General features: G+C 45.7%; 1 protein-coding gene across 3 annotated transcripts in view; it reads right to left on the bottom strand.

Annotated features, from left to right (window-relative positions):
- Positions 1–18470, bottom strand: part of UNC5C (unc-5 netrin receptor C) — a 498641-nt gene that overhangs the window by 206566 nt on the left and 273605 nt on the right. For all 3 annotated transcript variants that reach the window (XM_069630547.1, XM_069630549.1, XM_069630548.1), the window contains exon 2: positions 334–555. In XM_069630547.1, the coding sequence (XP_069486648.1) occupies positions 334–555 (222 nt within the window). The remainder of the gene's footprint in view (positions 1–333; positions 556–18470) is intronic.

The following is an 18470-nucleotide window of genomic DNA, read 5'->3' as shown; positions in this document are numbered from 1 at the left end:
GAACCCTTCAACATTGCCTATTATCCTTTGATCCGCGACTTGAATCGTTTACCTTTATTATGGTAAATAAAAAATTGTAAAAAATAATCATAAAAAAGAGAGAGAGAAAGATAGAGAGAGCTATCTACTGCAAAGTGTATTGGACTGAAGTGATTTGTTCAGTAAGTTTGACCTAAAGTGGCCGAAAAGAGATTGAAAAACAACATTGCTTTCAATTAGCCCAGTGCGCTACTTTACACGCGCACGTCAGAACTTTGACACGCTGCATGCCGTATGCTACCAGGTCTACCCTATAGGATTGTGGTAAAATTGTATTTTGGCCAGTTCACTCACCAGAGGTTTCGTCCACCCTCTCGTCCACCACGTGGTCCTTCTGGTTGACCCATTCACTGTTGCATTTGAAGTAGATCTGAGTGGTGGGCGTGGCTTTGCAGTACAGGTTCACCGGCTTGTTCTTTACCATGTACGCTTCTTCAGGCTCAATAAGGAAGTGGGGCAGAGGCTCCGGGGGATCCGAAGGGAATGTCTCGGGAAGCTCATGGAAGAAGTCATCATCTGTGAATTGAAAAAGAAAGGAACAGAATTTAATGAAGCTCAGAACATCCATCAAAGACATCTGCATTTATTACCCAGAAGGTTTGCACAAGAAGTGACGTTTCTTACATAATTTGTATACATTCCTCGAGGGTAGGGGTCTGCAAGTTGTGGCTCTTCAGATGTTCTGGACTACGACTTACATGGTGCCTTTCCATTGACTATGCCGGCTAGGCTTGATGGAAGGTGTAGTTCAAAACAGGTGGGGGAGATGGAAGTTGTAGTTCAAAATATGTGGAGGCTCGAAGGTTGCAGACCCCTGTTTCTCTAGGATATGTTCCTAAGGATTAGACTATACATTTAATTTCTGAAATGTTTTCCAAACAAAATGTCCCCCTGGTTACACATCTATGAGCACATGGAACCGTGTAGCCAGCACATGAGTCATGCTCTGGAATCAGCATTCGATCATTGACCACAAATATACTGCACAGCTTCATGTTTATTTTTGAAGAGTGATGATGTCATAAAGAAACGTGCATTGCTTTCCACCCTAGCACCCAATCAGGTAACGACATGTGATCTACAGGGATGGCTCCAAAATGTTACCAGTGTATGACCAGACCTTGCAAGTGACCCAAAGCTGAAGCTCAACATTGATTCATAAAGGTTTAAAGACATAAGTGATCAAATTATTTGTACAGTCTTGATCCCTATTGCGATGGTTCGGCATCAAATGAAGACCACGTTCCAGTGAACGAAAGGAAAGTCACTTTCATCAGAGGTTGAACGTGAGGTCGCACACCACACATTTGTGGAGCGTGCCGAAGACATTGCCAGAATCAGGTTGAATTGATTCCTGGTTATCCTATATAGAAGAACCTCCTGCACTGAGCGATAACATCCACAATATTCTTTGTGTTCCCCTAAACGCTACACAAGAAGTGATAGCCAAGCTGTCGCCCACCAGATACCAGATGTTTTAGCCTACAACTCGACAATGGTAAGGGATCATGGGAGATTCAGGCCAAAATAGTGAGAAGGGGGCAGTCTGGCTATTCTTGCTCTATTTCTTCAGGCACTTCAATGTGTCCATCACTGAGTGCTTGCAGGCTTACTTCTGGCCCCTTAGATATATCTTACTAGTCGACGCCATGTCTTGTGCAGCAGACTTGCCATGTGTATGTTGTCTGGCATTCTCTGAGTTACCTAACCACGCCTCATATTTTTACCGAAGAAATTGGAGTATTGCTTGCAATCTTCAATCGAAAACATTGAAATTCTCTAACACATTTCTGGCTTCAGTGGCCTCCTGAGTCTCCTGATAAACCCACTACCCTCATTCCAAAAGAAGAGTCTGCGATATATCAGGATCAGGAGAATTGTTTGCAGGTGCTTAAGAGAAGGCTGCCACTCTCCATTAGTGAACCTATGCTACCCTGTCATGTCTATTCTCTTTTCTAGCCACCGGGCACTGCACTTGTCCTCATCAATGCAACACCAAATGCCAATCCACTGGAAAACAATCAAGCATCTAGGACAACGCGAGTCATCTGCATCAGCATGCAAGAACATTCCGGGCGACCATGACACGCAAAGCCACGACTATTGACAAATCCGTCAGGAGGAAAGCAACAGGTCTAACAGCCCTGCCTCCATTTCCACTTTTCCTTCAGCGGCCCGCGCTCTGTGACTGACGGCTGCACTGATCAATAACGCCCCCAGAGAAGATCACGTTTGTGGAGTGCTGCAAAAGATTAGCCTTCCTCCTCGTGTCTGTGTCTATGGCGATGAAACGACAGGCGATTGGTTACCTCCCTGAAGCTCCGCAGGAAGAGCTGCCAAGAGAACTATGAATACAGATCGAAGAAGGACAAACAACCCTTAAAAATTACGAGTTTAGACAAAGAAAGAATATACTCTTTCCTGTCCTTATACTCTCTTTTTCTCAAAGTTCCCTTTCTTTCTTTAACAAATGTTTTCTTCACACTTTTCTCTGTCCCTAACTTCATTCATTTTTGGACATTATTCACTGGCTTAAGTGTGATTTGGTTGAATTATGTCATAACATGTTTTCTCTTTTTCATTGTGAGTATCTATTTGCACATATACTGTTGATATAAGTTTTTCTCTTTTTTGTAACTCATTGAATAAATCCAAATATATTTTCTTGTAGGCTTCTTGAATCTTGATTTGGCATACATCAAAATCTCAGTGAATTAACTAAAACACTGAAATATCAAATCTATTTTTTGAGATTCTTTAAGAATTTCCCCTCTATTACGGTGGAACCGTTGTTTTTCTGTTTAGATACTTGTCCTACTCCACCGAAATATATAGGACACTCCCCACTACTTTGTATGTAGCTCCGCAGGAAGAAGGCAGCATTGGGGAGGGAAAGCAGAGGAGCCTTTTGTTTCCAAGCATACTCTCTCACCTCGCCATCGCTTTCGAGAGAAGCCAAGTTGAACAAATAGACTCAAGACAGCAATGAGTAGATAATGCACATTTAAAATTCGCAGCCAGCTGGTGCAGAAGGAAATAAATGAATGATGCACCTTATTCACAGTAGCAGTGTCAGAACATTGTATTATATATTCGTAGGCCTGTGCTGAGCTCCTCTGTGATACCGTTACAAGCAATTTGAAAGAGACGCGGACGCATTCCTTCAGATGTGAGGGAGCAAAAATGTTTGTCATCCAACAGCAGCCGACAGGGATATCATCTGAGACCGGCCAGGTGGATCGCCTGCCTCAAAGTGATGTGAAAGATGTACACTTAGTGGGTGCTGATCAGGGATGAAAAGAGGACACTAAAAGCCTCTTTCCTTGGCAGCGTCCAATCCCTCTAGGGGATTGGCTTGATACGTTGAGGCGATTGAGGTGGTTCCAGCGGCGTATCTCCTCTTAACATCAAGACTTTGGCTCATAGTATCTCTTTTCTTCCAGTGTAGGAGGATCAATTGCCAAAGGTAGCCAAAGACCAAGGCTGCAAATTCAACGAAAGATAAAGCATCAGAGCACCTTATAGGGAGGGGGGGCAGGAGAACAATGTGTGTGACGTTGACAACCAATGCTCAACTTCCAGGATCGAGGAAAATCTCAGGTGTATAGTGAAAGAAAACAACAACATAGAGTTATTTGTGAACCTGCCGGCAACTGAATATAGCTGTTCAAAATGCTGCCACGGTTATTCCGGTTTTGTGTTTTTATTTACCGGGGTGGGGGATGGGCCAGTACACTTTTTGCCCCATTGTATGCAGGTGGCAAATGGGAATGCTGCCTCTAGTGGAACAGCGAATATGGCAGATTTTTGGAAAGTATTATGTCTTCACTCCTTCGGACCAGTTTGCAAGATGCTCCTGGTACCCGAGAGAAGTGCATGATCAATAGAGCAGCAATGCACAGCAGAGCCACAACAGCAGATTAACTGCATACAGCACACACCACACCCACACAGTCAGCTTCTCTGTCCATGGGGATGTGTGTGTGAACGTGACCATATGTGCCACTGTGCGTCTGCACTTTTGAGGGAGAGGGTGGGATCTGCAGGCACTTATGATGGGGAGGAGTGAGAAACCCAGGGATGTAATTCCATCCAAATGTCAGGGGTAGTGGAAATGACATCACAAGACCCTTGACCTATGATGACATCACAGGAAGTGATGTAATTTGACCCCACCCCAAAGTGACATCATGGGAAGCGATGGAACACGAACTTTCATCCCTCGACAAAACAGGAAGTGGCATCACATAGCATTGTTTCTAAGTACACTATGACAAATATGGTTACGATATTACTGTAAAGTGATATACATTTCATACAAGATTGGATCACCATATGTGTCGTTAATATCAGTGCCTATAGGCTCATATTTCCAAAACGCTGTGAATGCAAGCAGATGTCCAAGGCCAAACGATAATGATGTGTTATTATATAGCGCTTAAGTGCTTCATATAAAACAAATATACATACAATATCACCCAACCTGTGTTGATCCTCATTTATCAACCTCAGCATGATGAAAGACTGAGTTCACCTTGCTCAGAGTTGAACCTGCAACCTGCATTTCACACACAGATTGCAGCAGCCAGCGCTCAACCAACTGAGCTATTTTATCGCTATAGCTATCAGAAAACCAGGCACTCTAGAAACAAAGAGCCACATGCTGCTGGCCACAGCCCAGGAGCTTCAATGTAAAAAAAATGTGAAAAAGAAAATATATATGTACCTTTTTTTTAGGGGTAGCAAGGGAGACCACATGGGTAGCAAGGGGGACATCAGGGGTCACAGTTGTGACCCCTGTTGACCCCTAAATGACGTCCATCGAAAGACCTTGATTTACAAAATAAATTGTTTTTCAATTGTAAAATCCCATTGGAAAACGCCTTGTAAATCAGGCCCAACTTCTAACATGCTAGAAAAAAAATTTCATCCCAATGTCTTCATTTTTTTAGCAAAAATGTCATGCTATACACATACTTGCAGGAGATTTTAATATGAGCATCCAGGGTCACATTTTTAACATTTAGATGAAAAAATATATATTTTATACAAGCGAAGCTGTGCTTTGAACAGCTTCGCTGGTATCAAATATATATATGTTTCCTATTGAAATGTTCTAGACGTGACACTGGAAGCTCATATTAAAATCTCCTGTCAACTTGCGCAGCGTGACATTTTTGATATTTCAGAGCCCTGCGTTTTACATCAGAGTTTCAGGGCGAAACACCCGTCCACGATCCGTGATCATTGGACACTAACGAGCAGCTAATGAGGCGGGAGCAGATCCAAGGAGGCCCAGTCACTCTCTTAAATAGGTGGTTTGAAGAAAAAAACATCTTCACATGTTTATTGGTTGGCTTTAAAAGGAAACACCCACCGAGAAACCCACACATCAAACATGTAATTGAACATAAGGAGTGTATGCACAAAAGGGGCTTTGCACTGCAGACGAGGGAGCGTCTATATATATAACCCAGCGGCAGCCTCTAAGATGCGGTGCAACCTCGCTGCTCACAAACCCCATTCCCGGTGTCTGTGGTCGGGACGTGGGAAGACTTTTAGGGCAGCTCCAAAAGAGGCACAAGATGGTCAGTGAGCTGACCGTAAACATGTTAACCCCAGCCGTAGAATTATGGTGATTCGGCGCCTGAGGAACGTAGAACGTAGGAACACGAGGGGACGTTTGGCAATGCGTCACGGGGTATAATCACGTAGCCGCCGGCACCGCCACTTGGGCTGGGAGGGGATAGACTGGTGTGCTTTGTGCAGCGGAGGTTTTCCAGTTTAGATCCCAGCACATTGAGGTTAGCAGAACACCTGCCCTGTGCTGGGTGTGATATGTGAACACAAAAAAAGAGAGAGCAGACAAAACACGTTTTAATTTAGCCTGAAAACCAAGGAACCTATGAAATGGTATTTATGACGGGCCTGTATGCATGTGTTTTTAGGCGCCACAAGGGAGGAGAGACAGGGGGAGACAACAAACGACTCTTCTAGGCCTTTGGGATCGTGCATGTGCGACGAGAAGTGCAGGGGGGAAGTAGAGGGAGAAGTGCAGCGGAGAGGTAGGGGGAAGTGCGATCAGGGCAGCGTGGCTCTGAGTAAGTGCAACCAGGGCAGTGCTGCTCTGGGCAAGTGCAGCCAGGGCACAGCGGCTCTGGGCAAGTGCAGCCAGGGCAGCGCGGCTCTGGGCAAGTGCAGCCAGGGGAGCGTGGCTCTGAGTAAGTGTAGCCAGGGGAGTGCATCTCTGGGCAAGTGCAGCCAGGGCATCGCGGCTCTGGGCAAGTGCAGCCAGGGCAGCGCGGCTCTGAGTAAGTGTAGCCAGGGCAGCGCATCTCTGGGCAAGTGCAGCCAGGGCAGTGCAGCTCTGGGCAAGTGCAGCCAGGGCAGCGCGGCTCTGGGCAAGTGCAGCCAGGGCAGCGCGGCTCTGAGTAAGTGTAACCAGGGCAGCGCATCTCTGGGCAAGTGCAGCCAGGGCAGCGGGGCTCTGGGCAAGTGCAGCCAGGGCAGCGCGGCTCTGGGAAAGTGAAGCCAGGGCAGCGCGGAACTGGGCAAGTGCAGCCAGGGCAGTGCGGCTCGGGGCAAGTGCAGCCAGGGCAGCACAGCTCTGGGCAAGTGCAAGGAGGCAGGAGGGCTTTAGGGGTTACAGCCCTTAAGTGCACAGTAGGCCAGGAGGCAGTGCAAGGAAAACTGGTCATGGAGGAGCCTGGTAACCAATGAGCCTCAGAGTGTACCAAACAACCATTCGGCGCCGTAGACAAGAAGTTTAGCAAAGATGCGATAGAGAGAAGGCAGAGGAGCAAAGGAAGGCCCTGAGCAGCTTTCGGAACTTCAGGTGGTCCGGCTCAAGTTTGAGAGGGGCAGGAAGGTCGTTCCAGAGGGAGGCACCTAAGAATAAATCATCAAGCGCATTAAATCCATAAGAAGTAGTTCTTATTTCTAGCGAGTAATAAAATTGTTCTCCTTGACTAGAGTTTTTTTAACCAAGGTGCCTGGACAATAAATAAAACATTTTTAACAGTATACTAGTCCAGGCACACACATTTTTAGCATTTCAGTGTTTTATTTCCATACAAATCATGATTTAAAGTTTAGAGCGGGTCAGATTTCTCTTTCTATCCTTCACCTTGATAGGCGGCCCACTAGCGCTTACTAGCATAAGGCATCCACTCCAAGGGACATTGAGAGTCATTTGCAGGATCAGGTACCTAGGTTTTCAGGTTCAATTCAGACAGGCTTTTTCTCCTCTCTCTTGTTGTGTGTTCACGTTACGTATTGGGCTCCAGAGAGGAAATATGTTTGTCCAATAGGCCTTAAGTGTCAAGGTGTTCTGCTGGGTGATATGTTCCGCATCTGTATTTTTTATTCGGCAATGCAAAACGCTTTAATGGGTAACTTGTGGGCTACGTTTTGTTGAACTTCCTTCCACATCAGAAGAAAAACAGAAAGTTTTCTTTTCATTAGCGAATCCATTCGCGAATAAACGGGCGAATGTATTCATTCTGTTGCCAAAACAATTATAACTGGGACTCTCCAGGATCTCACTCGGTTCAATGCTTTTACGTCCTTCACTGCTAAGTTTTAGAAAATCTGGCAAAACGTGTCTGTTAAGACTACTTTTTCCTGGCAATGTAGTTCATTGGTTTTTTTTTCTAATAGGTTCTTGATTTGTATGTATTGCTGTTTGTTTTTAAATGTGTTTACTCTAATTCGTTTTTATATTTTTGATGACTTGGCTGTGCAGCACCTTCGGTTAGTGGCCACTTTATAAATCAAATCAAACAAATAAAAATAAATACATAAATACTCAGGACCCATTTCCTTGGCAGAGAAAGATGACTCCGTGACTAGTGAGAGCTTAGTGGGTGATGCCACTTGCTTCTGAGTGCACAGTTTGCCAATTGTCAACCATTGTTAGTGTGCTTTTTTGGCTAGAACGGTGTATGCCTTTTATTGATAGGTGATGGAGTTCTCCAACATACTGAGATACATGCATTTCAACTGGAATCTCCCAGGCCTGTAGGATGCCCTCCACTTGAAATACAGAGTTCCATGCAAACATTCGATATGTGATTTACTATTATCCTGCTAGCTTGATATACAACTTGCTATACAATTTGCTATTATCCTGCAGGAAAGATATGTGATTTACTATTATCCTGCTAGCTTGATATACAACTTGCTATACAATTTGCTATTATCCTGCAGGAAAGTTATGTGATTTACTATTATCCTGCTAGCTTGATATACAACTTGCTATACAATTTGCTATTATCCTGCAGGAAAGATATGTGATTTACTATTATCCTGCTAGCTTGATATACAACTTGCTGTACAATTTGCTAGTATCCTGCAGGAAAGCTATGTGATTTACTGTTATCCTGCTGGCTCAATTTTTTATTCACTATTATCTTGCTGGAACAAGATGTGATTCACTATTTTCCTGCCGGCAAAACTCCCACTGCAAAACACCTGTTGGAAAAAAGGAGGTCGGCGAAATGACATGGAACCCGTGAGACTAGGCACCATATGGCATTGGACGCAGTGTAAAATGGGGTTTGCCATAAGTTCACACCAGTCTTTTGTGTAATAGAAAATGTGCTGGGCAAACAAGGAATTGACATTATTTGTTGAGCATCCACCTTCAATTGGATAGGCCATAAGACAACATGTAGACATCCCCCAAGTCATGCTCTATGCGTAAAATGCAAAACATGTCTGGGATGCTTGTGGTCTCGTACAGGAGGGCTGTGACCAAGCAGTTCGAGCTGGACTGCCCCTTTTGGGGTGGGACCATGCCTGATTTGCATTTGGTCTTTTCCCTTTTGTATTGGCTTGGCAGGCAAAGAACAATGGTCTGGAGGGTTGCCCAGAGCAATGCCAGAGGTTGAGATTCATTGTAAACCTTCCAGCCATCTCCTCATATGTTTTGCTATATTGTGAACTCAGCCAGGATATCCAGAGCATAGTCTGGGGGAAGGAAAAAGACAGGGAGGGCAAAGTAAGTGGATGGTAAAGAGAATGGAGAATGATGAAACAAAGTGGAGGGGTGTAGACACCAAAAAGACTGGTTGCATTCGTGTGGATGCATTAGGATCTGTTTGGGTGGGTCGTCCGTCCATTATGAGGAGAGCTAGAACTGGGTATTTAGATTTGCTGCAAGGGCCACGTATCGATGTGAGGCAGAGTCAAAGCATCATACATATATACTGGTCCTATAATAGTGTCAACATGTTTGGATGCTTGTTGAGCTCAATAAGTGCTCAAACCATCTAATACAAATCGTTTAGGCATTTAAGCTGGTTTGTTGTTAATTTAAAACCATTGATAAAATGTAGAATAGTACATTCCGGATAGTAGGTGAAGGCCTGGGCTAAGAAATGGCCACATTAACAGTTGACCACGTGGAAGTCAAACAGACATTGGAGAGGAATGAGGCTCCATGCTAAGGTCCAGGAAAGGATGCAGGAATATTGTTGAGATGCTGGGACTTATTTAGTTGTGGGATGAATCTGGAGTCGTGTGGCACTTTGTAAATGTAATGCCAATCACTATAACAACACACTCTCAGTTGGGACGGTGATTACCTGCATGTGATCTGAGCAGATTCCTGTGAATCAGCAAAGGTGTCTGATCTCAGTTGCCAAGCAACCATCCCAGATTCCTGCAACCTTTGCATAGCACGCATTCACACCTTCTAATACTGTCAATCAGTGACGGCAACCCAAGGACCTTTGACTAAAGGCATCAGTATGGATGTGATGCTCACTCTTCTTCTTATTGGTGGCTGCTGTGCGCCACAGGAATACTCCAACACATCTTGAGGCCATCATGCATCTGTACGCACCCCTGTGAGTACTATTCAACACAGTACAAAATACTGCTGAAGTATCGCTAAAGATACATCACTCAACATCTCCTTTACCTCAACAGGAAGTAGATCAAAGGTGCGCCCATGCTTATGATGTCACTTCCCTCCCACCTCCCTGTCTCGCGGAGCGCACCGACCTCTACTCCTCCTTTTTCAGTAATGCTTATGCACCTCTTTCCTTTCTTCCACAGACTCCGATCTCGGCTTCCCAGTAGATGAACACATTGCGGCTAACAATGACAAGCCTCTTTGCCGGGAGGCCACTACGGTGCTAGCGGGTGCAGTGTAAGTGACAGTTTACTTGCTTACTGAATTTGTGGGATGCACAGCCTTCTGTCAAGAAACCAGATTTGGAAACCTGAGTTCTTAATTCTTGAAGTCCATGAATTCATTGGCACTGAACCGACAGCAATTGGAAGCACGGATTTTAAAAGGAAGTGAAAAAGCAGGGCTGTTTCTAATGTCGCGAAGTGAGGCGCTGTCAGAGCAGGCAGAGGGAAATTGACTTTCCGCCGAGGCGTAGTGGATTTAAGATGAGGCAGGATGAGAGAGGGGGCTTCTGTAGCATATATAAGTAGACCCCAGCTGAAGAACTAACATGCTCACATCTAATGCCTCCAAAGGCCAGCTGATCTGTTGGATATGGTTTTACGCTCTGCCGCAATCATGAAAATGTATGATTTTTCAAAAAAATCCCACCATATGCCTAATTCTCGGTCTAAAATTTACGCACCATAAAACCACTACGGTGGTGAAGGGTGCAGTAAAATGCTCTGTAACATATAACATATCTATACTATATCATGCTTTTCCACACTTCTGCCACACTTTTATACACTGTCCTGTTGAGGCAAGAAGTCCATGCTCATTCCTTTGACTTTACAATCACAGCTGTTCTTCAATCGTATTTTAGTTCTTAGCTCTGTTAGCCACAGTGGGTAAAAAAAAAATTTAAACTCACATTCTGAAATTCAGCGAGTAAATACAGCAGCCTCCATTCCTCACTGAGCCGGACCCCTCCACTCGCCTCCACAGAAAGTGGTTTCCATCTAAGCACACTTGCACACTAGTGAATGGACTTGTTTCAGTACGTGACCTGATGGCGCCTAGGGCTTTTGAGGTCTTGGATTCAGATCCAAGAAAGCACCACGGTTCAGATGGGGCGTGTCTAACACCACGCAACATTTGTAAATGTAATGCCGCGCGAATACTGACGCAAATAGCGCTACACGGCATAGGACAATTTACTTACGTTGCCCTCTCGGCACATTGAAGGTACCAAGTCCCCGTGGCTAGTCCAATATGGCCTGCCTTGTTTCTGTCAAACCTCAGACGGCTATGGTTGTTTATTGTTGCAAGTGAAGTGTTCATGACAGAAGTTAATAATAACTTGTTTGTTTATATATCGCTTTATGACAGATTCCAACAGCTGTAATAATTAGCGTCACATCTGTTAACCACTCGTGGTGATCAACTTATTGATCTGTGCGGAGGTTGGTGAAGGACCGAATGGGCATGATCGGGGTTTTGAACCCTTAGCACACAGCATCATACTTCCTAAAGGAGAGGACCTATACCCCGGGATTTACAACTTGCTCACATTAGGGTAATCACAGTGCATCCAACCGGAAATGATGTAACAAGCGCCTAACTTAGAGAAATGATGCCAGAATGAATCAGTGTCATACCAGTTTTTTTATTGGATGCCAAATGGGTTTTATTCACAGAAGGGTTTTTTGTTCGGTAGCTTTCGCAAGGCCTCGTTTATGTAATCTGGTTTAGAAAGGCGTTGGGGCCATTAGTGCCAAAAGACCATGCAAATGGCGGCGGTGCGCCGTATAAAATCCAGTGTCATAACATAATATCCGGAACACGTCTTGACATTCCATAGACTTAAGTACATTATGCTGCCATTTCCCCCTAGAAAGGAATGCAATGTGGATAGATCCAAACTTCCAAGTTTAAGGGCCTGATTCATGGAATTTTTTGCACGGTGCAAAGTGACTTTGCACTGCCAACAAGCAACTTGATTCGCACAGCAGTGCAAAATGTATTTTTGCATTGAAAAGTGACTTTGCACCAGTGCAGTCAGTGCAAAACCAGTACAGTCACTTTGCCATGCAAAAATACACTTTGCACCGCTCTGTGAATCAGGGTGTTTGTTGGCATGCAAAGTCACTTTGCATCACGCAAAACATTCCATGAATCAGGCCCTAAGTGTGCGGTTTAGCGGTCGCACACACGTTGAAACAGCATTAGCTCGGCATGGTCTTCCTCATTTGCTGTCCGACAGCTCTAGTGCTTCTGGGTAGGGGGGCCTCGGCCTTTACACTTCTCTTGCGCTCTTCCTCCCACTGCCCCCCCTGCTCTCCCCCTTGATAATTGCATGATGCCTGATCACCAAGTTGTTTTCGGGGTCAGGTTCTGAGGCAGCTAAGTGGGTGGGTGGCTTGGTCCATGTGCGGTGTAGGTTTCCTAAGTGAGCCCCCTTGTGGAGGGAGCAATGCAGCTGAAGGAGCCCCCCCCGCGCCCCCCCCCGCATAGCAGGACTCCTGCCAGGCGCCGCGCTGCGTCCTTTGATACATTTGCCCTGCGCCTTCCCTTGGCAGCCATCTTGGCTGACACGGGGTCACAGAATTATTAAAGCTCCGGGGAGTATCGTTTCCCTTTCAATGTTTACCCTCACTTTTGCATTGACACATTAGTCTGGAAGCAGCTGCGGGCCCTTGGCCCGCCCTTTGACCCTGATAACTAATTAAAGATTGGACAGAGCTTCGGCTGGAACAGTTTGTGTTCAGCCTATTTATTTGAGCAAGCCCGGCAGGCTCCCACAGGCGTCACAGCCTGGTAAATGGGCAGCCGACAGGAGTATGGGCTTTCCTCCTTTTAGCATGAAATGTATCTCTTCAACTCCGGGTTCTCTGCAGTCAAGAGGCCAGGGCTCCCTGTGGAGCTCACACAACTTTGTGATCATGCTGCGGGCCTGAGCGCGAACACATGCACCAACCAAAACATATGTGCGGTAGGGAGGGGCTGAGCAGCCAGAGATTTCCTTTGCAATACGTTTCAAATGTCTGCAGCTTAGGTAGCTAGACAGAACCCCATTTATCCCTAATCCTGTTGGCAGAGGTACAAATCATGGCCCAAGCACATGCCATAATGTGCTACTCTACTATTGAATGCCGCTGCAGTGCATGAACCAGGGCACGATGCCCGGCAAGCGGGCATGTGTTTGGGCCATGCATGACCTGCATCTCATGCAAAGATGTCCTACACGTATCAGGATTTCATCCCTGAAAAGTTTGAGTATTTTTGGTTTAGATGGAATAATATCAGGGTGCCAACACAGGTGCATGTTCAATGATGCCAAGGGTGGCGCAACCATGTGTGAACTTCAAGGTGGGGTGGGGAGGGGGGCAAAGAACACCTTACCCGGAAGAAAGTTAACATTTCTCAAGAGCAGAAGAATTTACTGGCACTAGCACTGAGGAGTGTCAGAGATCCGGGCTTGAAAAAAGCCTTTCGTATCAAAGCCCTAACGGAAACTGAAAAGACTGAGCATCGCTAACTGAGCCGCATGTGCCCGGGTGCCACAGCGTTTCTGTTACCCAGCCGCATTCTGAATGCAGCCGCATTGGATTTTCCATGTTCTTTATAGGGGATTCTCCCAGTGCATCCTCAGCACGCCCTCCCCCAACCATCCAAACACCTGCCCCATCACCATTACCCTACCCCCTCCCGGCAGGTGACGTAGGAGCGTGTAATAGAGCCTCCTATATCTTACATTTTTTGATTGAAGTTCTTGATAATGCGGTAGGGCTGGATGTGGTCTCACTGCGGCAATCAAGCTGTCCTAAATGCTTGAGCGATAACTATCAGCACTAGAATCACAGTTGGGGAAGAAAAGGTACCGGGAGATCAAAAAGGACAAGAAAAGATTACAGAGTGACAGCCTTGAGAATCAATCCAAAACTGACCTGCCCGCTCACCGGGAGTGCAGTTGCCTAGCAAGTATATGCTGTTACATAGAAGGAGCAAAGCACAGCATGCGTTTTGAACAGCAATTTAAACTCACAACTCTCGAAATCATGTCCTTAGCTCACTCATTCGTCCCTGCATCTTTACGGTATTCTCATTACGCTACTGTGGATATGCGATGTCCGTAGGGCCACCTCTATTTATTACGCCGGGCACTGAAGGGAAGGAACTTTGTGGGGCAGAAGGATTCCCGGTCAGGTAACGCCCCGGCGAGGGCCAATGAGATTGCATGTTACAATCTCATTGTCCCTTGCCGGGTGCTAATAAAGTAAAGGCCATTTTTTTTAATGCTCCTGATTTCAATCTGAAGAAAAGGTAGAAGTATCAGAAGAGAAACAGGATGTGACCTGCCAGCCAATAGAAGAAGGAAAAGGGGTGTCACGTGCCCTTTGACAATGATGACAGAACAGGAAGTGGCAAAGCAAAACCTTTGACTTCGATGACAGGTCACTGTATGTCTTACTAAGCAACGCTTCTTGAAAGCTTTTGGATGCAGCATTTTAAAGTACAGTGATTGATAACAACACCAAGTACTCATCTACTTAACCTTTAAACAGTCTCTAACTGACACGCAGCGTTTATTACTTCTCAAATGTCATTCCTACTGGAGGATTTGGACAATATAGCTGTTAGCGAGAGCAATTGATCACGTAGGCCAGCCACACAACTGCTCAATAGTGGCTGAGTCTGGAGGACTGGCTGATGGAAGAGAGTGTGGGTGGTCTTGTAGCGGAAGCGTTCCAGAAGGTTCTGGAAGGAACTCAATGTAGCCTTCTTTAGGTGGGTATGCTCTATATACAACTCTATTGCACAACATCTGCTTGTTCCGATGGTGCCACTAGCAAATCATGCTGCATTAGATTGGTGAAGCAGCCTTTGGATGGCACATCTTGATTTTATATATTTTGTTTACATCCATTTTATCATATGACACACGTGGGCAGTCCTTGGCAAAATGGTACCACAGATAAGGAAAGTCTTCCTCACACTCCTCCCCCGGTTTCTTTGGTTCAACTTTTGAGTTGCTTTGTTTTTTTATTTTGTATGTGTTGCTCTTAAGCCTGGAGTGCCCCGAGTACCAGGGGACATTTGAGAGTAAGCAAGCAAGACATTTTGTAACAGGAACAGTGAGGTCTGGTAGTTTCCATTGACTTGCATCGTAGTAAAGTAACGTTTAGTCAAGAAAGTTAAAAGAATGTTATATAAAAGATGATCATTTTGGGGTGAAACCTCTACAGAGAGTTCATTGGTACGGCAACCCCTTCAATCAGTCCTGGTCACAGAGCTGTACAAAGGAAAGATTGAATGGCCAATCAGCTTGAGGGCAATTTCATAAAATGTCTGCCAGGCTAATGGAAGGACAGGTGGTAAACATTCCCTTTGTGGAATACAGCAGAATCTGAGGCCTAGCAGCAATTCTTTGTGTGCGAATGGGAGTGGTGTCCCAGAATGCATTATCGTTCTGTTTGACTACAGAAGTGAGTGGTATTAGGCTTGCAGGCTTATCTTTCATTTTATGCTGAAAAAGTTAATGTTGCAATGGTGTTTCTTTGCTTCATTGGAGCGTGTGCCAACTCTTTCTCCATCTTCGGCCTCCGAGAGCTGTTCTTAACCTCTTGTAGAAACTTGAACTGCTCTGTGTTGCGCACAACTGTCTTCAGCAAGGGCCTGCTCTTACTGGCATCCATTTTTAATTACACACCCAAAAGAGGTGTTCAGAAATGTGTTAGCAATGTCAGTAACATCTCACACCTTTGTGTGTCAACCGATTCCTGCATATTTGCTAACACTGCAGTATTTCAGAGACCATATTCTTAAAAGTCAAAGCAACCACCTTGCTGATGTAAGCTCTCCAAAGGGTATTTCCCCTCTGTTTGCCCCTTTTGGTTTAATCCAAGCTGCCGGTGCAAGCCCTGCACGCTTAAGCTGGAGGGCGGGTCTTTGTTTGCTTCCATGGTGTCTGAGGTACAGAAGTCGATGATGAGAACCGTGAAGGGCTTAGCAATCAATGGTGGTCAGGTTAAATTACGCCTTAGAGTACGTTCCTCGCGGGTTTACCACTATAGAATCATGTGCAATGGGGGGTAGATGTCCCCAGAGCATGGATAATGGACTTTCTGATCCATTATCAGTCACAGAGTTCTCATAATCGCTGTAACGTGATAAGAAACGGGCCCACCCGGCTCCCCTCACCAATGTGTGTGCTCAAGAATGAATGCATGCACACGCGTGCGCATGCCTGCAAGAGGGGAGGGGGGGGCAGCGTTTTCAGTACAGACCTCATTTCACCTCTTGCATTTCAAACTCAGCCCACAGTTCCAGCAGCAAGCCTGCTGTCGCATATCACATGCCTTTCTGCGCCAATACTTTGAATGTGAATTGTGCCAGGTGTCAATTTGCCAAGGGGTCCAGAATCCCTTTACAGTAGACCCTTTTTCTGCTTATTTTTTTAGCAGCCAGTTTCAATACACACATTTATTTGTTTATTACATGTGTATAGCGCACAAACAGCCCGTGGGCATCCAGGCGCTGTTGCTGGCAGGGAACGTAGTTACAGGGTGGGTACAGCTGGAAAATGCGTTTACACGTTTGCACATTGATACATTAGGGCACATGGTCGATAAAAATACAAGTTACAACATACATTTTGAAGTTTGTCAGGCTAGGCTAGGCTAGCAACAGATGAGACGAATGATCGTATGCAGGGTTAATAAATAGTGCGGATGGTGCTGCGTGTACCAAAATCCATCACAGGTTTTAGGTTTGGGGTGGTGTCCTCGTGCATAAGAGAATGGGTGGCTGCAGTACCAGCACATGATACCTACCATCCCCACCGCTACAAGAATAAAAGGGTCCCAAAGGAAAAAGCACGCCAATGGATTCAAACCATGTTTTCTCTTTTTTTAATACCTTTCTGATGTCCAAAGGAGTAGGCGGGCCACATAATACGTATAAATCCCCCAGCTTCTCTAAAACAGATTTCACACACTGCTGAATGTAAAAAACATTTCTTTAAATAGAGGCACTTGGTATGGTACCAAAACTGGTTGCGCGGCGCCCGCGTGCCAAGTGAGCAGCCTCGCTGTGAACAATCGGCGCGTCAGCATGATGTGCAGCCGCCATGTTCTTTGCATGGGCTTCAGCAGTAAAATGGGCCTGATTTGATTAGCGTCACTTATCTGATGCCTCTGCAGCTACTTCGAGTTCCAGAGGGCCATAAATTCCATTGTGCGCCAATGATTTATCCCGCCAGAACTTTAAATCGCATTAGGAATCCATTAGCTAAATTCTAGGAAAAAATAATGGCTGCTGCCTGCCAGGCTTGTTCCAAAAAAAAACCCTCAAAAAATGATAACTCTCTCAGTATTGAATTAGGCAGCCAGCTACTCAGCTAACTAGACAGCCGAATATGAACTACAGTCTGGCGTTAGGCTTTGCAGCCAGCCTTTATCTTGCAATGGCTGCTTGTATGACTTGAGGCCGATAACGGGTGGGCCACCTGGAGCAGGGCGGTTGCCTTCAGAGTCAAAAACAGAACCGCTTTCCCCCACGTAGGGGGAAACAAGGGGCACCCACAAGCTCTCCCTCCAACCCAGTGGTATTAAAGGCTTTTTAGGTGAGCCCCCCTTGGGTATTTGTTGCCGAGCCCCGCCGCCCCATGAGGAAAAATAGTGTTGCTGGGCTCCCCATTTGCCATAACTGCCTATATTTACTATTAAAAAAAAACAGCGCAGCCTCTTTCTGAAGAGCCTTGTGCCGCCACCCGGTGCACCCTTCAGGCCTCCCTAGGGGGCCAGCACCACAGTTTGAAAACCACTACTCTAACCCCATCTTCTTGCCCAGCCCCCTTGTAGCAGCAGCACTCACCCATTTACACTCAGCCAGCTCAAGTGAAGCCATCTCAGACGGGAAACTCATTGCAAAGCAATCTCAACTCATTGCAAGGTCATCTCAACTCATCGCAAGGCCATCTCAACTCATTGCAAGGCCATCTCAACTCATTGCAAGGTCATCTCAACTCATTGCAAGGCCATCTCAACTCATCGCAAGGCCATCTCAACTATTAGCAAGGCCATCTCAACTCATTGCAAGGCCATCTCAACTCATCGCAAGGCCATCTCAACTCAATGCAAGGCCATCTCAACTCATCTCAAGGCCATCTCAACTCATTGCAAGGCCATCTCAACTCATCGCAAGGCCATCTCAACTCATCGCAAGGCCATCTCAACTCATTGCAAGGCCATCTCAACTCATTGCAAGGCTATCTCAACTCATTGCTAAGCCATCTCAACTCATTGCAAGGCCATCTCAACTCATTGCTAAGCCATCTCAACTCATTGCAAGGCCATCTCAACTCATCGCAAGGTCCATCTCAATGAGTCTTTTCCTAAAGGATTCAATGGGAAACGCACCAACGTTTGTAAAAAGTAGGGGCAAACAACAAAGCAGGCAGCAGTTTGAGAGAATGAATACACAAAATAAAACGTTACCAGTGAAGGCAAAAGCGGCATAAAAAAGAAGT

This window comes from Ambystoma mexicanum, chromosome 6q (assembly GCF_040938575.1).
Source record: "Ambystoma mexicanum isolate Mex_15411 chromosome 6q, UKY_AmexF1_1, whole genome shotgun sequence".
NCBI lineage: Eukaryota > Metazoa > Chordata > Amphibia > Caudata > Ambystomatidae > Ambystoma > Ambystoma mexicanum.
This window is presented reverse-complemented; position numbering and strand designations above follow the sequence as displayed.